Source organism: Colletes latitarsis, chromosome 14 (genome assembly GCF_051014445.1).
Source record: "Colletes latitarsis isolate SP2378_abdomen chromosome 14, iyColLati1, whole genome shotgun sequence".
NCBI lineage: Eukaryota > Metazoa > Arthropoda > Insecta > Hymenoptera > Colletidae > Colletes > Colletes latitarsis.
Genome location: NC_135147.1, coordinates 21,563,795 through 21,585,193, shown reverse-complemented (window position 1 = coordinate 21,585,193; position 21,399 = coordinate 21,563,795). Strand labels below are relative to the sequence as shown.

At 38.4% G+C, this 21,399-nt stretch overlaps 2 protein-coding genes across 2 annotated transcripts; one reads left to right on the top strand and one right to left on the bottom strand.

The window, feature by feature from the left end:
• Positions 1–13,015: 13,015 nt before the first annotated feature.
• On the bottom strand, positions 13,016–16,693 carry LOC143349783 (ataxin-10). Its single transcript, XM_076781307.1, has 6 exons — positions 16,477–16,693; positions 15,937–16,401; positions 15,339–15,847; positions 15,007–15,272; positions 13,442–13,505; positions 13,016–13,307 (listed from the first exon to the last, which is right to left on the bottom strand). The coding sequence occupies exons 1-6, from the start codon at positions 16,590–16,592 to the stop codon at positions 13,114–13,116; spliced, it is 1,614 nt and encodes a 537-aa protein (XP_076637422.1). The 5' UTR covers positions 16,593–16,693; the 3' UTR covers positions 13,016–13,113.
• A 368-nt stretch (positions 16,694–17,061) lies between these two features.
• Positions 17,062–18,877, top strand: Prosalpha5 (proteasome alpha5 subunit). The gene is made up of 3 exons (XM_076781184.1): positions 17,062–17,219; positions 17,573–18,139; positions 18,484–18,877. The coding sequence occupies exons 2-3, from the start codon at positions 17,573–17,575 to the stop codon at positions 18,649–18,651; spliced, it is 735 nt and encodes a 244-aa protein (XP_076637299.1). The 5' UTR covers positions 17,062–17,219; the 3' UTR covers positions 18,652–18,877.
• Positions 18,878–21,399: the final 2,522 nt, after the last annotated feature.

Genomic DNA, 21,399 nt, shown 5'->3' with positions numbered 1-21,399 from the left:
CTCTGAAAGAAACGAAGAAAATATACAAAGGATTTACTTTTAAAAAAGGAGCAAACATCATACGATTATGATTAACAATTTCATACAAATTTATTCTCCAAGTTGAATAATTACTCGTCACTTTTCGATGCTTTCGACCGAATTCATCTTTTCGATATCGTGTAAAATGTAACGCGCAGCCACAAAGTCGCGTCTGATCGTTAAACGGCATTGAAATCACTAGGAAATTGCTTTCTGCGAGTCGGGACTAAAACGCGTGATCCACGCGTGTCCGAAAACGGGAAATTACAGGGTTTACCGATGCCCCGCGATAAATGGAGCTCGAGAAAGAAACTGGACGTTTCCTTCGAAATTACACAGTCGTGAGGCAAAGTCTCGAGAACGTCCATAACAATTTCTTTCTGTCGACACAAAAGGTACTCGCGATTCGAGGATAAAAGAACGCTCTGAGAACGAGAGAGATTACCTGGCGGAGGCTGTTCGGGTATCGCGTATCGTGCGATTCTACCCTTGTTTCTCTATTATGCCAGCCTTTTCACACAATTTCGATGTTACTCCACCCCGTCGTTTCGTTCCTTTTTTCTCCTGTCGTCCGTCTAACGTCTAACACCACCTCGTAATACCTTTCTACGCGTTTCTATTAGCGGTTTGTATTTCGAGCAGATGTTTCCCCGGCACAATGGCCGGCACACGGGTTAGCCAGTTTCAGCCTCGTAACGGCATTGTCGCGCCAAGATATAAAAGATTGGGGTAGGCCCCTTCGGGGGCTTCCTTGGCAACGACACCCCCAGGAAACGTTTACCACGTTCACGGGCTACTACATGGATTGAACATAATTTCGAAAATGGATTCAGAATCAATTTCAGATAAAAGGTACAAAGTCCGTTCATTAACACTAGAACTACTGAATCGATCAAAATGACTCATTCGTACTTTCTAATCAAAATTGTAAACAATTTACTCAACTAAATTTTAGAAAATTTATATTTACTTCCATTGCATTGTACATTTCTTCTCGTAGCTATCGTTTTAATTATTTTGATGCAAATAAATACACTACAATTGTTGGTAATTCTAGTGTCGACGTTTGGAAACTTGAGCAACAATATGTAGGAAAAAAATAAACTAATACAGCTTCCCATTCGTCGAATTAAATCGAGTCTAGCGAATATTCCTGTGTTTCAAAAGTTGGTCTACTGTTTCTAGCGTATTTTCATGACCCCATAAATAAAAATCAAGGGGAGGGTTTGGTCCACAACTACCGATACAGCGTGTTAAGAGTTCCATTGTTCAATCGTTTTATCTTCGTGTAATTTAGTACCTCGTGTAAAAGTTTGCGACGATTAACAAAATGGCCTGGGTTGTTAATTCTCTTCTTAAACCCAGTAATCCAGTAATTCGGTTACACTCGTGGGTTGAGACGAATTGGCGAATATTTCTTTTCCAACAAAACGTCGAGCAAGTGGAAGAGGCGAAAGGGGTTAAGGAAGAGAAAAAGGAGAAAGAGCGGAGATTTCGCGAGCGACCCACCCGGAAACACGATCGGCGCGATGGTATCGTCGCACATCCGGTCGAGGCCGCGGGCATAACTTCCATTCGGTGTGGCGGGCGAGAAAGCGAGTAAGAGGAAGAGAAAGAAGAAACGTAGGGTGAAAGAGAGTCTGTCCGCACCGTTAGTCATTGGCTGCTAACACGGCAAAACCAACTCCTTTCCAGCGTGGGTCGTGCGAGTATTTAATAGGAAGCAATGAGCAACAGGTCTAACCGAGCGTGCTTGGGTTACGCCCATTCGAACGCGTTCCCCGTCCTGGAACCGCTATTTTCTCTTTATTGGCGTGGCTTTTCTCCCTTCTACGATCGGGACGTCGATTGACCGGAAGCCAACGTCTTGATCCACCGCGACGAGAGCGTGATACGTAAGCTCCGATCGTATTCTGTCGGTGAGAAGTGAAATTGCCAAACAATTGGTCCTTTTCAATATTTTGCAACGCTAGAGCCAAGAATTTTCGAAAATTTCGTACGTCAAACAGGATATGACAGTGGAAAAAAGTTTAACCTTTTTGACAGATGGTCAGTCTTACAAATAAAAGAATATATTTACAAATTTACATATATAGAGTTTTGTTAGATTCTGTTTTTGAAAATGTATTTAATTCACTATAAGGTATTTGAAATTACAAAGTTATTTATTTTCAGAAAATGTAAAGGGTTACATATATAAATACATATAAAGGGTAATTTATAATATCGTTCCTTAACACAATTTCAGATATGGTATTTGCTTTTCATTATTTAATAACTTTTCATTCATTGATCATCTGCAAACTTTGGACTTCTCGAATATCTCCATAAGTATCAGTGACGTCTTTCACAGTACACATTATCACTCTCGATAATAATTTTAGTATACAAGTCTCGATGGTATCCACCCTATTTGTAATATCGTTCCTTAACACAATTTCAAATGTGGTATTTGCTTTTCATTATTTAATAACATATAAAAATTGAATATTTTAGAGTGCTTTTACAGTTATGACACGCAGTGTATCTCCTTGTGGTCCGTGAGATTAATCGACAGGAGCATCATTTTACCAGAAGCATCGTCCAATGTATCGTCGGTCGTTTGGCTGAGGGCAAATTCTTTCCTGGTTTCGCCTCGCTTTTTCTAGCTTCCACGCACAAAAGGGTGGTCGTAATTCGCGTCAATGGCTGACGGTGCGGTAGGTGCTCCCGTGAGGCGAAACCAATTTTCCACGAGGCGCGATCGCGTCGTTTATTGTTTTTGTTGCCGCCGTCGTTGGTTCGGGCCGGAGAGCGCCGGGCCCGGGGAGTGGAAGAAATTTTAAGGAGCGAACGAAACGGAGGTCCCGTGATGGGCTCTCGGGATCTCTTTAAAGTGCCGCGGTCTTTCGATAATTAGAGGGCGGCCATTGTTACACCGGGCTTCGAGGAGAACTGGGGACCAAGTGAGAAAGGAAGGAATGGTTGGAGGGGGGGACCACGATGGAGAAGACCTGCGAGCTCTCGCAGACGGCGAAACGAGGATCCTTTTCTCTCCTCTTCGCGACCGATGTCCGGCAAAAAAGCTGCCCGCGAACGTGGACGAAATTTCGAGAAACATCGTGAGAAACCGGATAACAAATCCTCTGCAGTGGTTCGTAACCGGGCCTAGACATTTTCGAGATTCGGTACAAAATTTGGCGCGTTACGATGACTGCTGATCCGTTTTCCGAGAGAAATACCGGCACTCGCGTAAATTGTAGGGTCAGCCATTTCGTTGGCTCGACAGTGAGTGGCACCTGCGTATCTCAATTTTGGAACGTTAGATTAAACAAAGCGATACTATTAATTATAGAAGACGCTCGAGAGCATTTTTCCAGATCAAGATTTCAGAGATTAAACGCATTAAGAGCCTTTGCAGTTGCATTCTCGTGGTTCATTGTGGATCGAAACGAAATAGAATTTCAAAAGTCTTCCGCTACCATGCCTAGGATCCGGTATTGATTGAGTTTTAATTAAAAATCAAGGAACATGGTTTAATGCCTGATTACAGACTTGTTTAATATAATAAACGGCTTAATTAAGCGTGCATTCCTTTCGGATTTAATTAAATTTTATATTCCATCCAAACCGATCAGAAAGATACTCGTGTTTCCAATACAAGACCTTTATCTCATTACGGGCCATGTGATCCAATTAATTTTATTATTGTATCTGCAAACTTTAATGGTAATCTTTTACGTTTCTTTTCTGAATCATTAACGTCATATAATTTATAATATCCAGAGCGCTAAACTCATAACGAAATGATTAACTTAAGGGACCAGTATGGTAATTTCAGATTAAAACATCAATTTTATTTCGCGTTGCGGATCTATTAGCGAGGAAACGATTTTTGCGAAAAAAAACAATTGGCTCCGTTCTAAAATAGAGGACAAGGGGATGCACTCGTTAATAAAGCCGTGTCGAGCAAAATCGTACGAAAGAACGTTACGTATACGGCCCCTATTTGTCTCTTCTAATAAGGCAACGTTTGCTGGGTCAGCTTTGCTGATGAGTCCATCAGTAGAACCTGAACGGGACGCCATTTATTTTTGTAAACTCTTTTATTTGAAGTTCCAAACCTGGAACGAATTATGTAATTCGTTTGAGGCGCGTGCGTGCTACCGAAATCCTATACGAGAAGTCTGAAAGCATAATCGTGTCACAGATAAAAGTGCTCTTTAAAATCATTACTTTTTAATTTTCTATCTACTCGTTAAAGTTGACGCTGGTCTTCAATATTATTCAATCGTATCGCAATCGTTTGTAGCTTTTTAGATTAGAGAAATTAAGTTTTCAAATTTATTTTGTTAATATATTTACATCAGTCTCAGTTATTTGTACATTATTGACATATGTTGATATTGATCAGGTGTTTCTATCCAAGGCATAATAGGCTGTTTCGTCAATTGAAATCGTACTTTTCAAATAATAGAACGAGATTCAATCGTTATTAGGAATCTGTTATCTAGATGAGAATTTCTTAAGGTTAAGGGATTAATAGCCGTCATAAACCCTCGTCTTTTCGCCTAGCTTGCCATTCAAAATTGTGCCCTTCCACTGTTTAATTTAAAACAGTTTTAAATCACGTTCGAAACACCAAAACGGAAGTAACAATTCCGATTCGCGAATTTACATCGACGCAACACCCACCTCTCACATCATAAAGCGTCATCGTCGGCTCGATAAGCAACCGATCGTTCCAACGATTCGTACAAACGTTCCAGAAACGACGCTTCCTTATTTGCCTTGGATCGTACATGGCAATGTTTCATTCATCCGGTAATTACGCGTAATCTCGGTTCGTCGTTTGAATTATTAAGCGCGTAGGCCGCGGCAAGAACGTTTAAAACGCGGTCGAACGAACGAGAACCGCGGCGCGTAATTAAATTATCGGCTCTCGTATTCAGGAAAGCATCAATTAGCCACTAGGAATGGAACTTACCCGAGTAACAAGCGGCTGATCTCCTTCATTGCTACGGAATCAAGGTAGCCACGAGTCTCTCATAGCGCCGTGAAAAAACGGTCGTCGCGGCGTCCAACCGGTCCTCGGATCCACCTTCCGATCGACGTCCCACGATGGATCACACGGCCGAGTAATTAGTACGTTCCCCGTTTTCATAAATCATCCCGTCCCGATAAACCCGGGCGACGCTTTCTCCGCGCGAAAGAATGTCGTCGATCGACCGGCCATGCGATTTTTTGGCTACGTCGACGAGGAAATCGACCACATCGCGCTACAGAAGAGATCTAGAAGAGATCCACGATTAAAAGACCCGGATTTCTTTCGATCGAAGAACGTTAGTTTCGACGTTTAAGCACTCGTGCAAATCTCGAGCAAACGTATTTATTCTCAATCCCTTGACGTACGATTTATTTTCAAATAATTTTTCAAACGCGTACTATTTAATTTTGGTTAAATTTGCTCGTACAAGAAATGGCCACGAGAAAGAATAGATTTGTTTTATGTAAATTTAAATAACGAGTAGTCTCGTGATTGTAAAACTTGTTATCAAGAACTTGTAACGAGTCAGATTCGCCGTTGGCAAGGGGTTAAATTTCATGTTTGAACCGATTTAACACTAGAACTACCGACAATTATACCGTGTTTATTTGTACCAATGAAATAGAAACGATAGATACACGAGGAAATGTATAATGCAGTGGAAACAAGTGTCTATTCATTCTCTTATAGAAAACCACTTCACAAAACTTCTAATGTTAAAGAAAACAAAACTCTTTCCAATCTAACTTTGACTCTTCTCGAAACTCAGTTTTATCGAACAAGGTTCAAACACTTGTTTCGATAATTTTACCATTAAAAATGATAAAAATTCGTTAAAATTCTTAAAACTCTTGTCGATAAAAATGTTCCGAGACACTGATTTCCACTTTGAAACTCACTGTAGACGATGCACTGCTCGATGTCGAACCAAGTATTGAAATCCTTGGGACTCGCGGTGAAAAATGTATAAAAGTAGCTAAACGCGCGACGTTCGCGCGAACAGTGAAAACGACGAAAGGCCAGCCCCGAAGACAGTGTTAATTAATGTTCGCTTTATGTGCATTCCGGCTTCGGTTGATTAGTGACCGAGCGTCGCGAGATAAATCGTGCTGACTTTCCGCGTAACCGGTGGTTACAAGCCGACAGCCGCACGATTACTACAATTTACCGAAGGTCCTGTTCTCTTCTTTTACCGTGCCTCTTTCGAGAGGGGTATATAACAGGCGGACGAACGCCAGCTTAGCTCGTTCGCCGGCAAACGTTACACATCGAGACATTGAAACGCCAACGAACGGCTTAACAGTTCCAGACTGTTCTCCGCGATATCATTATCTGTGCTACGGCTACCTGTTCCCGGAATAAACGCGTTCGTTTTCATTGTTGCGCCTTCTTTTACTTTTTCCTCGGTGATCCTTCTTTAGCGTGCTTCACGAATTTCTTGCCAGCGTCGGACCTTGCTCGTAACGTCGATCAGTTATACTGGAGTAATGTGCGATCCTTAGAAAATGTTCAGTCGAGCACAGTGGTTAGCTTGCATTACCACATTGAAAGAATGCAACACTTTCATAGTGGTCTTTGATGGACACTTTTCTTTCTGAGAAATCATTTTGTTACGAACGATCCCCAAACGATGGTTATTATGCCACGATGAGTTAAGGGATTGCACCAGGTCGAAAGTTTAAAAAAAGTGAAACAAAGTTTTGTTATGAATCGATAGATTGGTCTGGACTCTTCTTTTACAGTTTTGACTTTTGTAGACTCAAAATATTCAGTGTTACTTCGAATTGGAAAATTAAAAATGAAAAATTTCCAAACCTGCAGGCGATCCCTTTACTATTTCCATGCACATTTATTTCCCATCCTATTCTTCACTCTTCTCGATCGTCCCGAAAAATTACAGAAACTTACGAAATGCAATTACTAAGCATGGGGGGTCACGAACACCTTCCACGCTCGCAAATTTCTCACACTTTGGTTCCCAAAACGATTATCACCGATACAAAACGAGAAATCTGTATCGTAGTCTTTCACTTCCCGTCACATTTGCGTCGCGAATCGGAGACGCCACCGACGACGACGACGACGACGAGGACGACGGGCGCCCGTCGTTTATCGGTTAGGTTCGCGGCGTGAAATTAAGGGCGACGAGCGCATCGGAGATCGGACGAGAGTTCGGAGAGTCGGCTGCATGATAATTGGGCCCGGGTTCCCAGCCACCGTTTCTTTGATAACAGGTTCTCCGGTTTCGGTGCACCGTTTCGCCTCGTATCGCGCATGCGTTCGTCCTTTCGTGCCGGGTACGTCTCTTCTTTGAGAGGTCGTAAAGATAATGCCCACATCGCCAGCCGGCAAACAGACCGGAACGGAAAATTTATCCAGATTCTATTTGAATGGAGATCGTTCGCGACGATTAATTAATCCGCCAGCTGGATCGGACCTGGCCATCATAGGGGCCACGGAATCGTTCCCTTTCTCCCCCTGTCGTTCCGTTTACTCTCCTCGTCACTCGTTCAACTTACCAAAGGGCTTCTCTCGCTTTTAAATAATTAGTTCGGTTAGCGTGGTCTTGTTTATTTGCGCGATCGTTTATCGCGCGGCCTGGCTCGCCGCGAAGTTGCGTAGTTCGCGTTCAACGCGGCGCGATTCAATTTTGCCCAGGCAATTACCGCCGTCATCTATATTTTTTTTTTTTTCTTGGGGTGTGTTCCCCCGTCCGGAGTGAAGAGGAAATTTTTGGGATCGTTTCGCGCGGTTATTATATCTTTTTACTGCGAGACGGTGATTGGTTGGGTCGGTGATTCTTAACCTTTTTGAGCTCAAGTTTGGCGAAGATTCTTTTTGAACTCCACGATCGGGGGAGAAGATTTACCTGGTGGTTTCTAATCCTGAGGGATTCTGGTTATTTGAATTTTATAATGAATTGCTCGTAAAGCAATCCTGCAAAGCAGCTCCTATTTGCTAAGACATAAAAAACATCGAAAAGATTTTTAGGAGAATCGTTTAGAACACTTTTCTTCGCATAAAATTAACGATGAAAAATATAGAAATTGATTAGATGCTCGAACGAATTGTTTATCCAACACGATCGATGGGACTCAATTATAATTTTCATTAACACCGAAGACATTTATCAAACGGTATACCTGTTTATATTATATTCGATTCGCGAGTCGATTTTTCCTGAATAAAGTCTAAAATTTAATTAGACGTAAATTAACAGGTGCGCGAGCAACGCATGCGCTTTAATCTCGTATAAATCAAACGATCCGTCGTACGGCGTGTAATTAGCGGCTCATTAACGATGTTAATTTATTGGCCTACTTGTTGCAAAGCGATCTCCTACCGGCCGGATTACTTCACAGTTCCTTTGCTGACTCGAACGAAACGCGTTTCGTTTTCTCGAAGATAAATGATAATTAAGTTTCTCGCTAAACATTATCAAATATTAAAGTTAACGCGTAACGGTGAAAATTATATCAAATGCGTTACTATCCCGTTTCAGATATAAAAATCTTCAACATTCAACGATTAAGATACAACATAATATTTTTGCTAACAATTCTTATTGAATTCGAGTGAATTTAATTTCTTTAAATTAGATCGTTAACCTGTAACGGATCTCGACACACATCAAATGCAATTTAATACAGAAATATTTAAATGAATGAACGGAGATAATTCGAAGGCGACAAATTAATTCGTCTTCGTCGGTTAACGAGTTGAAGAATTTGATAAAGCGTATCCACGTCGTGTTTGATTAAAGAAGAAGGTTCGTTTTTTGCAACGACGGTCTCGGAAGACAAGCGAGGCATTCCCGATCGCGATTCACTCTCCTTAAGTTTAAGCGACGGTTTCCTCGTTCCAAATATCCGAGCTTTTACGGTCCATAAAGGGCCGAAGGTTGCTTTTAGTGGCTATTACACGAATCTCCGGTTCGACGTAACATTTATGGCTCATACACAGTGTGCGGCAGTCGTTAAAACACATTTCGTGGCTCATAACGACTGGATGCAAGTCCTGGCCACGGTCGCTAGACGCGTTTCCGCCATCTTTTCCGGACTATCGTCAACGCCGATCGAGCCAACGATCGCATCTAGGAGACAGAAAGAGTTCCCCTCTGTTTTATGGAAGGACAATGGACACCGTAAAATCCTTAGAAAACACAAAACAGAGTCGCTCGTTTCGTTCTTTCGCGTTTCCAAAATTTTTACACACTCTGACTTCTTAACACCAAAAATATCAAACTGGTCAAAATTCGTAGTTTCTAAAAAATACTGTAAAAGAGTTACTCGGTTCGATTTTTTAAAATTTATACATTTATTATACATTTCTTCAATTTCTTTGGTACGAATAAATATACCATAATTATCGATAGTTCTAATGTTAACCTCGTCAAACTTCGTAGAGCCCAACTAAACATATTTTATATTTAAATTGTTACAAGGTGGGTTAGAAATACAATCACAAAAATTTGTGGTTTCTCTTTAACGTTACCTAATAGTTCGACAACATGTATTACCAACGAATTCAATAAATACCTGGAATGTTCGAACGATTGGGAAATTCCAAAGACAATTGCAGACTCGCGTTTCGAAGGTAGCCATTTCGAGCACTTTCAATGAAAGCAGCTGCACATTTCCGGAGCACGAAAATGGCCACGAGTCCCAACTTGGTAGCGAGATTAAATAAGGGCACGCGTTCGTACCAACTTTTTTCCATTGTTTCCGTGACCACGATCCATCACCTTCCTTCGTGCTACACCCAGTATATCGCGTGTCGACTCTTTCGGAAAGGTATCGCGTAGTCGCGCAGGTTTCCTTTGATTCATGGTTCGCTTAGAAAGGGATCCACGACTTATTAGGCACCGACATATGCTCAATTCGCCAATTTACTGTTCCGCTTCTTTGCACCCAATTTGCATCGGTCATTTTTCGTGTTCTACGCAATTCCCGATCGCTCGAGCTAATTGAATGTTGCGTTCTGCGGTTTATTAATTCAGATTATGCGGAAGCGGTACGTAGGCTGAGGCTGAAGCAGTTGGAATAATCCCCCTTTCGAGTTCCGTTTAAAATAGTAGACGATTTATTCAAAATATTCTTTTCTCCGCGAAAATAAATAATTTTAATTTTATTCATATATTTCCTAAATTCCATTTGTACTACCATAAATGAAGCTATGATACCTGTTATGTTTGTTGCTACAGCGGTGTCAGTAGAGAGAAACGTAATACTATCAATTCTTATTTACTACATATCTAATTAAATAAATTATTTTCTATAAAACAACCTTTTGATTCGTACCAAAAATAGACTCTGAAACTTAAAGAAAAAACTTTCGTACGCTAGACACAGCAACCCTTTCCTGAAAAATTAATACTTCCTGTCCAGGACCACTTAAGCTTTTCAAATTTCTCTTGTTTTAATTATAAGTCGGCATCGTCACTCTCGTCTTCGGGCACACGGAATTCCAAGTTGCTTAATTTCTCTTCGCAGGTCGCGTTTCTCGAACACGTCAAGGTGTAACAAGCATGAATCTTTCCCTCCTCTTCTCTCTGTTCTTTTGCATCGTCGTCCCGCTTCATAAAGGAATCATTACCCGGGCACAATTAACGCGTATAATTAGATGATAAATTTCGCGTTAATTGCTAGCCGTTATGGCTACTCAAGATTAATCGTTCGAGATGGCTTGATATTTAAATTAAAAGCAATCTCCCAGCGGTTCGTCCTCTCGCGTTCTGCTTTTTCTCACGGGCACGCCCTTTAAACCTTCTCTGAGCCTCGCTTCGACGAAATTAATAATTTCGGTACCTTCGCGAATGATAACTTTGGCGTTCTAAAATTACTGTTAGCGCTCGTTACAACAACGACACGTACTTTAATTATTTCTAATTATTTGAGTTAATACCGCGAACAAAGAATGCCAGATCTTGATTTTATGGAATTGTAAAATCTATAAATAGTTTTAAGGAACCAACGGGGTGTCGTAACTAATGACGAATGGCAATGAAACGGTAAAATTCTTTACGTACAATAGACCATCGATCATCGAACGATTGGTTACACGCGATCAGATCGCGAATCGCGCGCGTATATTGATAGAAACGTATCATTATATTTTGTAAAACGTTTACACCGCGTGACTCACGTGGAACGAATTTCCGTCCGGCTATCGATCTAATTATCGATTTCTATCTGAAATGGTACGCTTCTGGATATCGTTGATAGCGGGCAACGTTGGTGGTATTTCATTAGAAAGGAAAATACTCGCGTTTCAATACTTCCGGTGTAAACGATTCGCGAGAAGGAAGACATATTTTATCCAAAGTAGGCCAGGTAAACTGTTAACAGCCTGTTTTCTTGAGAACCATTCGAGATATCTACATTTTTTTCTTTAATACCGTAAAGGTCGATTTTTAATGAAAAATTTCGAAACTGATTTATATATCAGTGTTTATTGTATTTCTCAATGAAACCCCAACTGGATTCAAGATTGCACAACACATTTATTATTAGTTTCGCTAAAATCCACTTAAAAATGAAAAGTTTTATAGACATAAATGATTAGTTTCTACATCTTAATACACTTTCTTTCGTATTCTTTTTTTCTTTAAAATATATAGCAGCTAGGACTTGTAAATATTAATGCAGAGGAATAGTAGAATTATTAATGAGTCCCGCCTTTAACAGGAAAGCAAGTCGAGGCGAAGAAACAGTCACAGAAAGAAATAAATAAAATCAGAGCTGATTAATCCAGACAATCCTAAGCTTGTATTCGTGACAGTGGAATAACACTTCTATTTTAATAAAAATTAATATTCTTCCAATGAAAATCTTTCTCTGAATACGAGAGTGACGACTACGTAACACGAGAATTGTATTTTTCCACTCCTATTACAACTATTATCAGAACATTATCGTTAAAAATTCTACATCATCTTTCATAGTTCAAAAGTATTTTAACTATTCTGAACGTAAGTATTAGTTAGATGATGATCTGATACATTACTACTGGCTGTAAAAAGTAAAACAATTTTTAAATGATATGTAGAACAAAGTGTTTTATAGAATGCCTAAGCTTTTGTTTCGTAAACGACAAACAACGAGCCAAATAATATTTTCCATATTAATAAGATGTTACCGGGTAACGGTCATTCGTGCGAAATAAATTTTCCTTTAAAACGGATTCGGATGATAGATGCTGACACAGAGTCGAACAGCTGCATTAGTAACTGCTAATAGACCGTGAACTCCGCGCAGCTTTTATTGTACCGTAAATCACTCAGCCATGAATGCAGATATAATGTCTCTTTATGCAATACGATATCATATTTCATGTAATGGTACCTATCATGTACTATAATTGTAGGCTTATTTTACAGTCGACACACGGCGAGATACGTTTGCAGTCGGCCTAACTCGAATAATTATTGCGCCTAAGTCTCGATAAAGAGATCACAGATACCTTATCCGGTGAGCTATCAGTGTACACACGACTGTGGCAGTAAATAGTAAAATAATTAACTCGAGTCGTAACTATACGCTTAACCAGTGATCCCGTTTGAAGAAAACGATCACCGCCATAAGTACGCGAACAGTTCTCAAATTACGAATAAATATTCCGACGGGAACAGATTTCAAACACCGTTCGTTTAATTTTCTTTTCAACTCTACGCTTTTAATAGTATCTTCTAATATAAGGAGCTACGTGCACTCGAACTCCCTCTGAGCTGATTAAAAAATCTATTATCTAAATTCTAATCGCTTCAAATCGTTGAAAAGAAAGAGATTCTCAAATTTTATTCCCTCTGGTCCTTCTGAGCTCTTCCAAATCTACCCCTATCTTTATCTATTATAAATTTTATTTAAGTTATCATTGAGTATTGGGACTTTTGTTTTAGAATAACTGAAAAGGAATTAGATACAAAGGTTTTTATAAAAAAAAGAAATAATGAAATGCCGAAGGTTCATATTTTACAAATACGTTTTCTTTAATTTTCCATGACACAATGCGTCACTGATTCGAGAAATTAGCAGAGCTGCGTATCAAAGCAGTTACGATAAATAATATTATTTTTTATTTGGAATCAGGGGTACGATACCAATTTTCTTTCCTTCCTCGTCCTCGTGCAACGTCAGTCCCATTTCCTGCAGCACGCTGCTCTCCACGACTCCGGTCCTCGTGCAATTCCGGATGATCTCTTGATTCCTGGTATTATTCTCGCATAAATTCCGCAGAGCCAGGATCGTCCATTGCATTATAACTGCGCGTTAAAACGTTTAATCGCACCGCGTAACGGGCGGCGTTAATTAGTTAAAATATCATTCGTATCGCGACCGCGTAATCACGATATATAATAATATTTATTTACGTAGAACGTGGCCTTCTGATACTTACGCGGATTCCTCGCGTCTATATTGCAGCAGTCCAGAAGCAGAGGTATGGCGTCCATTTCACGGAGCTGAAAACGTTCAACGTCATGAGAACTTATGCCCCGTACCGAGCGAACGCTTATGATATTATGTCGTATAATGCCCCGAGATGCCGCGTAAACCGAACGACACCGTGCATAAACACCGGAGCACGACATTTTTTTCTTCCGTTTGTTTTTATAGAAAATATGCCGTGCCACGCATGCACGCGCGAACCATCATCCGGAGAAATAACGCTGAACCTTGGGAACGCGTCTCTCCCGACTGCTGAACAGGTTAATAGATTCGAGGAAACGCTGTAGACATTTCGTGCAATTTTTTATTTAGATACAACTGAAAAAAACTATTTGCGTTTATTTTTCCAAGTTAAAGATCAAAATAAAAAAAGTTTCTATTCCATTTACATACCTGGGAGCATTTTTTAAAATTTGTACACAAAAAATATTGTGACGTGTCCCTTTTTACTAACTTTTGCACATAAAGTTATTATTTCTCGGTTGTACCAGTGAACAGTGCGAACGCAAGAGAGCGTCGCGTAATTTTGCAGTCAATCGCGAAGCAAACGTGCGGTTTACAATCGCGCCCAAAGAACCGGGACGCGCATTTGCAGAATGAAATTTAAGAACACGATTGCCTTCGACACTTCGAAAGAAGAAGAAGAAGAAGCGAGAGGAACGAGGGATAAAAGGCGAGGCCTCGTATTCACGCTTCTGCACTCGGAGTGCCACGCCAATAAAATTATTGGAATGTAACAGAAAGCGGCCGTACTTCGATCTCGCTAATGTATTAACGCAGTATCCGATGCTGGCTAAATTGCCGCGTCTTCCAGCCGGACAGGATACTTAATTTTCCTTTGTTCGCGGCGAACAGTGCGCGCGGTACGATCGGTTCGTTCTTTTGTACCATCTCCACCGCGTAAGAGATGGAATCAATAAGAGGCAATAGCGATCACTCGAAGGCCCTGTACGCGCGAGAGGCAATAAAAACCGAGCAAGTTATTTCGAACTTAACATTTGTATTCGGTGGCTTCTTTTTGCGTGTCAGAAAATGATCTATAGCATAAAAAGGTACGATATGGGTGTTTGATAAATGAATAATCCGTCTGAAAGACGGGAGTATAGAAAAAGAATATGAGACTGCTGTAAAAAGTGAACGGATCAACGACTGATTAAAAAGAATCGTTACATATTTTTTTTTTATTTATCGCTGGTATTTCGTGTCCCTGTTTATCTACTGTACCTTGCGCCGTAGTTTAAATCGCCACCGCCGCCATTTTCAAGCGCTACGTTACGGACGTTCGATCGAGATAATCGAAACAGCTTGTCTATCGATAGGAGGTAACGCAATGTTCGATAAAACGTGCAATTGTACCGTGCGAATGCCATTTTAGACGAAATTGTTATATTTGTATAATTATTCGAAACCATTTGATAAATAGTAAGTAAAAATTTAACGTTACCAATGCAATGACAATTTTCGAATGCTTGTATAGAATTACGAGTATATAAATCGAAAGAAATTGGTACTTACCAGGTCTTGGCACTCTTCGTTTTTATACGATATATTCCCAATAACTCTTATTAATCCAGCTTTAAAACCGAAAGCAGGATGACTGTAAAGGTCATTTCTCTCTGAATTAACTTCTTTTTCACTCCCTTTGGTTGCAGCAACATTTACTTTTAATTCATCCTCTTTAGTTATTCTTTGTGATACTGGTACTAAGTCACTTAACTTTTGCATTGGTGTAAAGTAATTATTTGATTCTTTCCCAATCATTTGTAGAGATATCAAAAGATCTGTAAAATATGTACTGTTAAATGTTTGTTAAATATTAAAGAAAATATCCTTTACAAGGTACTTACTAGTACAATTGATAAGTAAACTTTTGTAATTCTTTGGAAAATATTCTGTAGATGAAGCAGAAGTTAATGTGCCTAGAATATCGAGAAGAATTATGATTTCTGTAGGTTCTATTTCATCCAAATATGTATCTGCAGTTTTCAATATTAAGTCACTCCTTTTGCAAAACCTTTCTGATAGGAACTCTATAGTGTCTTGTGTAAATATATTTTCACTTTTAGATTTGTATATGGTCTCTGAGATTTCAGTGTAAATCATCTCCAATAAATATAATTTGTCTTTGATGTCCATATCACTGTATGCATTTTCTAATACATTTGATTGGCATAATAAAAATATCAGAGCTTCTTTTGCACTTTCAAAACCTTCTTTAACTAGTTTTAAAAGTTCAGAACACAGATGTATCTTTTCCGGTTCTGTAAAATTTTTTCCTTCAAATTTTTTCAAAATATTATGGATAAATGCACAAGAAACTCTAACAAGTAGAACATGTTTGGAACACAATAGATTTCTGTGGATAAATACAAAATGCATATATAAAACTGTAATACTTAGAGTAATAAAACAATAACTTAAAATTGTTAAATTAACTGTACTCACATTATTGCAGTTTTGAAATTTGCATCATATAAACACTTTGGTGTGTTAGGTTGATCTGAGAAACTGTTATCTTCATATCCAAATGAAAATAAATTACATAAAAACTGAACACTTAATCTGAGTATTTCTAACTCCTCATCTAATAAATCTTCGTTATTTTTACATAATATAATATAATTTAATGTCCATTCTATGACACCATCATAAGGGAAATGAGAAACAAGTGCATATGAATCAGAAACCTCCCTTAAATTTGCATTATTTGTAGCTAGAGTAGAATATAATTTGTGACAACATATTCCATGTTCAATATTTGTTGGAATATATTCCTTGTCTATGTAACGAATAAAGCAAGAATTCCCTAAACATTTTAAGCATGCAATCTTTATATTTGTTGGAATAACAGGATCCTCTGTTGTAAGAATTTGTGCTACTTTTGCTAGGATTGAAAATGTAATCGATTCCCTGGAAGTTAATAATTTGTCAAATTTATTATAAACCCTATAATCGTAAAATGTTCGATGTTTGTTTAAGTCATACTTTGTTTCATGAGGTCTAAATAGTGTAGGGTTAAGAAGACTTAATAATTTATTCCAATTTTGTTGAGAGAAAGCTGTTTCAAATTCTAAGAGTAAATTAGTAGCTGTAATATTCATCGTGTTATTGTCGATTAAAAATAGATAATACGTAAAGGTTTCTACTATTTAATAAAAATTGTACGTAATTTGTACACGTATATTCTTTAACATAACCTCAATCATGGGCATACATAAGGGTCATTTTCAAATTGACGATCATCAAGGTCAATTCTAATGTGGGAGTTATAATTGTATTAAATTTTTGTAATGCTATACAATAATCAACAAAATTTGAACATTTATTTACTATGATCAATAACTTATAATAGTTTTGAAACACGAAGAGTATTTAAAATAAGTGTGTATTTCGACTAATATTGTGTAAATTAGCATTGATGAAACTATGTGTATTACAAACTACATCTATTGTTCATACATTTGTTCGATATATTAAATTTGTCATGGGTTTCCAGTAAATTAAAGTTATGGGTGGAAATCAACAGATTCATAAAATTTGAAAAAATTATTATAGTGTGAAGTTAGTGATAAGTAATGAGTATATAGATCCAGGGATCTAAAACTTGAAGGTACGTCTATGTATTTATCCCTGGTATTAGATTCAAGTCCCTCCGTGACTAGCGTTTGTCAAGTCGGCTTAAACTAATTTTGGAGCAATTTTTATTGAAAGAAAAATCTATCTTCAAGGTAAATATCCTTAATTTTAAATGGATATATTATACTGTTGTGGATTTATATTTCTTTGTACATATATAAGTAATGTGAATCTATTGGTTTTGCTATGTCATTCCGAGTTAACCTCTTATCGTTTACATTTTGTAATTATTTCGGTCATCGATGAATTAACTAGGAAGCTACAAATACGTTGTGATTAGAACTGAAATGTATTATTTGTGTGAAAGTAACAACGAAGCTATTAATGAGCAAAATACTAAATTATAACCTTAAACTGCGTGTGCAAATGTAGTTAGTTTAGATACAGTATTATGAGGTGATTGGAATAATTAAGTAAATCTATGTTCGTATTTTTATATTTTTAGATGTTTTTAACACGTTCAGAGTATGATCATGGTGTTAACACTTTCTCACCAGAGGGGAGGCTATTTCAAGTTGAGTATGCTATAGAAGCTATAAAACTTGGCTCCACTGCCATAGGAATTGCAACTAAGGAAGGTGTGGTGTTAGCTGTTGAAAAGCGTATCACTTCTTCTTTAATGGAACCAACAACATTAGAGAAAATAGTAGAAATCGATAAGCATATTGGATGCGCTGCATCTGGCTTAATAGCTGATTCTAGAACAATGATTGATCGTGCCAGATCAGAATGTCAAAATCATTGGTTTGTTTACAATGAAAGAATGTCTGTGGAATCAACAGCACAAGCTGTTTCTAATTTAGCCATACAGTTTGGAGACAGTGATGGAGACAATGCTGGTAGTGCTATGTCACGACCATTTGGTGTAGCTATGTTATTCGCTGGTATTGATGAAAAAGGGCCTCAATTGTATCACATAGATCCTTCGGGCACCTTTGTTCAGTTTGATGCAAAAGCCATTGGTTCGGGAAGCGAAGGCGCGCAACAGAACCTCCAAGAAGTCTATCATAAGGTAAACTACTATGTGAGATATATACAGTAGTGCCCACTTAAGTGACCATGCTCGGAACCGGCCGCGGTCACTTATGTGGGCATGGTTACTTCTCAGAAATCAACGGAGATAAGGAAAGACGATAAGTGCGAGTGAGATACAATAGCTGGCATTTGAAACCATATATAAAATGTATCGATAACGACCGGCGTCAAGTTACGCTCGACGTGTTCGATGTTCTTTTTAAAAATTGGCGGGGATAACCGCGGACACTTAAGTGGGCACTACTGTATATATGTATATATATACTGTACACTATATATACATATGTAGAATAGATAAAAATTTAAGAATTTTTATTACAGTCTATGACGCTCAAAGAAGCAATTAAAGCTGCTTTAACTATATTAAAACAAGTCATGGAAGAGAAATTAAACGATACTAATATAGAACTAATGATAATGACGCCAGAGAATCTGTTTCATATGTTCACAAATGCTGAATTACAGGAGGTGATTAAAGATATTGCTTAATCTTTAGAGTGATTAAATACATGTTAATTACTGACATCAATGCATAAAATTATGCCCTGCAAATATATGGTATATGAAAGCTGTATAAATGCAAAGTATACATGCATTTTTCACTCGAAAAACTTGTAATTTCTACACAATGAATGGTTTTATATTTTTCATTTTTTTCAAAACAGTAAATTGTAAATGTCTTTGATCTTATGTCAACAAATCCTTTTAACACCGATTCCTAATAGTATTTAACCTTTCACGTAACTTTAGGTCAACGCGACGCAATAAATTTTATATTCCTGTTTTTCACTATAATTACAGCTAAGCTTAATTCTAATTCAAGGTCTCATAATTTTTCAGAAGAACGATATTCTTGTTTTAACTAGGGTTGGGTGGGTTCCCGACATTTCGGGTTCCGGGTCGGGTCTCGAAAGTTTCCGATATATCGAAGTCAGGTTAAGCAGTGCTTAAGTCGAGTCGAATTATAATTTGCAATCAATTGAAAATGATTATTCAAGCATTCATTTAATGGAGTCGCATACAAGCTGCGTTAATTACGTTGTTACGATACTGATCGAGTTTCGATACTATCGCAAACTCGCGGGTCCCGACTCGATCCAACACACACCTCTAGTTTTAACTTCTGACGGAATAATTTATGGAGTTGTACTTCAATTTTTTCAATCAAATTGTCATATTTATAACTGTTTCTTTAAACTTTTAATTTAGCAAATTGATAATCTACCATCATCGAGAGAAGATTCGTTAAGATCAAGATCCAATACCTTTGGTCCACTCCCAACCATATCCAGTATTGGCTGATAAATGAGAAGAAGCTTAATTTTTTTAATATTTATATTTCCTATCCCACAATTGTTTCTTCCTACTTACAATAGTAGCATATAATAAAACATGTTTGTCTCACACATTTATTTGCGTTTCCTTTTCTATTGTTGCTCGAAAGTTTTAATTCTAGCAAGTTAGACATTCAATGGAACTCAGTGTTCCACAATTTGGGGCACTATAGAGATCCTTTAAAGAATCGTTAAACAACGATGATTTCAACAATTAGAAAACGTAGAAAGCACGGACGAAGTACAGAATAAACATCTAATGCATTTTTTTGTTAAATGTCTCGAGGGGTTACGTAGACACAGTCACGTGTATAATGTAATTGTTAATTACGTACCAAGTAATGTCAGCAAGTGGCTGCAATCTTCCTCGTACAGTTTAGTATAAATATAGCTTCTTCGTCAGATTCAAAGCGACGAATACTTCGATCGTTTATCAAATCATAACTCTCGCCACATTTAGTTTCAATTCTTATAGTAGACAGCATTGTAGTTTAATTTCAGCAGAAGTTGGCGGTGTCTTCTAACGACAGGAATAGAAACTATTTCTCGACAAACTTGGGCGTTCTGTCGTAGATGGCGATGCAATCTTTCGTACAGTAATCACAGATAAGGTACACGAGCAGCCCTTTCACCCAATGTATTTTTTCGGCCCATTTTTCTGGGGCTCTAGAGTCCCATTACCATTTTCGTGTCACTCGTAACATTACCAACAGATTTAGAAATGAATTTCAATCGCTTCCCCATAGTCAATTCGCATGTATTTACACACACGTTACAATTGCTGCTCATTAACACTAATTCGGTGAATAGTTTCTCAACTGACGAGGACACTAAAATCACCTCCGAATTTTTCGCTCGGTATGACAATTGTTCGAACTGATGTACAAAAAGACATATATTAACAAAAATTAACGAATAGAAAATATATACATATGTGTCTTGATAAATCTAAAAATTGGGAATTCAAGAAAGAAGGCGAATGTGAGTCTTTCTTTCTTGCTTTCGAAACAACTAAAATCCGATTTGCGTCAATCTGCATACGATTTTGAGTCTCAACTGCCCAGGCATTTTTATTTTCCCATGTATACCTATTACACATGAACGAGGTAAAGAATAGACCTATCGTTAGTGGGATGAATGCTATGGCTGTACCACAAGTGTCTTATAACATGAGATACACTCTTCTAAAGTGGAACAAAATGTTAAAAAGATCATGCATCAAATTGTAAGGGGATCCTCGTAAGAAAGCTTTAATCTTCGTAATAGTTTTAATGGGTCGATGATCAACAATGACTAGCTTATGGTCACTGGTGGTCAACAGTGAGGTTGACATTAAGGTCAGCGGTCCAGTGAAGATCCAGAAATGGTCAAGAGGTGGGACCAATTGAAATAGTATTGTTCTCTAGACCAAGCGGTTCTTAACTCTTCACGTTGACACTGTCTCCCCACTCTTCGACTTCCCCACTCGAAGACTACCGCTGGACAAATTCTTCAGTACCCCTGGAGCATCCAGGGGGATCGGGTCTCGCGGGCCGAAGCCAGGCCATTCGTGGAACGCTGACCACTGGGGGGGCCAGGAGTGACCAGGAGTGACCAGAACTGACCACTACTGACCACTACTGACCAGTGCAGATCCGACTACTGACCACTACTGACCAGTGCCGGACCGTGATGACCACTGGTAAGAACTATTTAAAATTGTTCTCCCTACTTCTATTTTGTCGTTTGATACCAATTGAACGTTATGGAACTGTTCATCGCTTTTGCTAAATTACGAATCGTTTCTTATGTTACAGCTGGACCTTTGGTGCTCCCTTGGTAATGGTAACTAATGCTCAACAAGTAGTAAGCCCACTTTACTTATTTATATTATTATCACAAACCTGACTAGTTTATTTTATTT

Bases quoted from the DNA above. Each gene is read 5' to 3' on its own strand.
- LOC143349783 (XM_076781307.1), bottom strand. From the start codon at position 16,592: ATGAATATTACAGCTACTAATTTACTCTTAGAATTTGAAACAGCTTTC. The intron at 16,402-16,476 runs GTATGACTTAAA...ATTAACTTCCAG, and splicing joins TTTAGACCTCATGAAACAAA to GGAATCGATTACATTTTCAA. The intron at 15,848-15,936 runs GTGAGTACAGTT...ATTTATCCACAG, and splicing joins AATTTCAAAACTGCAATAAT to AAATCTATTGTGTTCCAAAC.
- Prosalpha5 (XM_076781184.1), top strand. From the start codon at position 17,573: ATGTTTTTAACACGTTCAGAGTATGATCATGGTGTTAACACTTTCTCA. The intron at 18,140-18,483 runs GTAAACTACTAT...TTTTTATTACAG, and splicing joins TCCAAGAAGTCTATCATAAG to TCTATGACGCTCAAAGAAGC.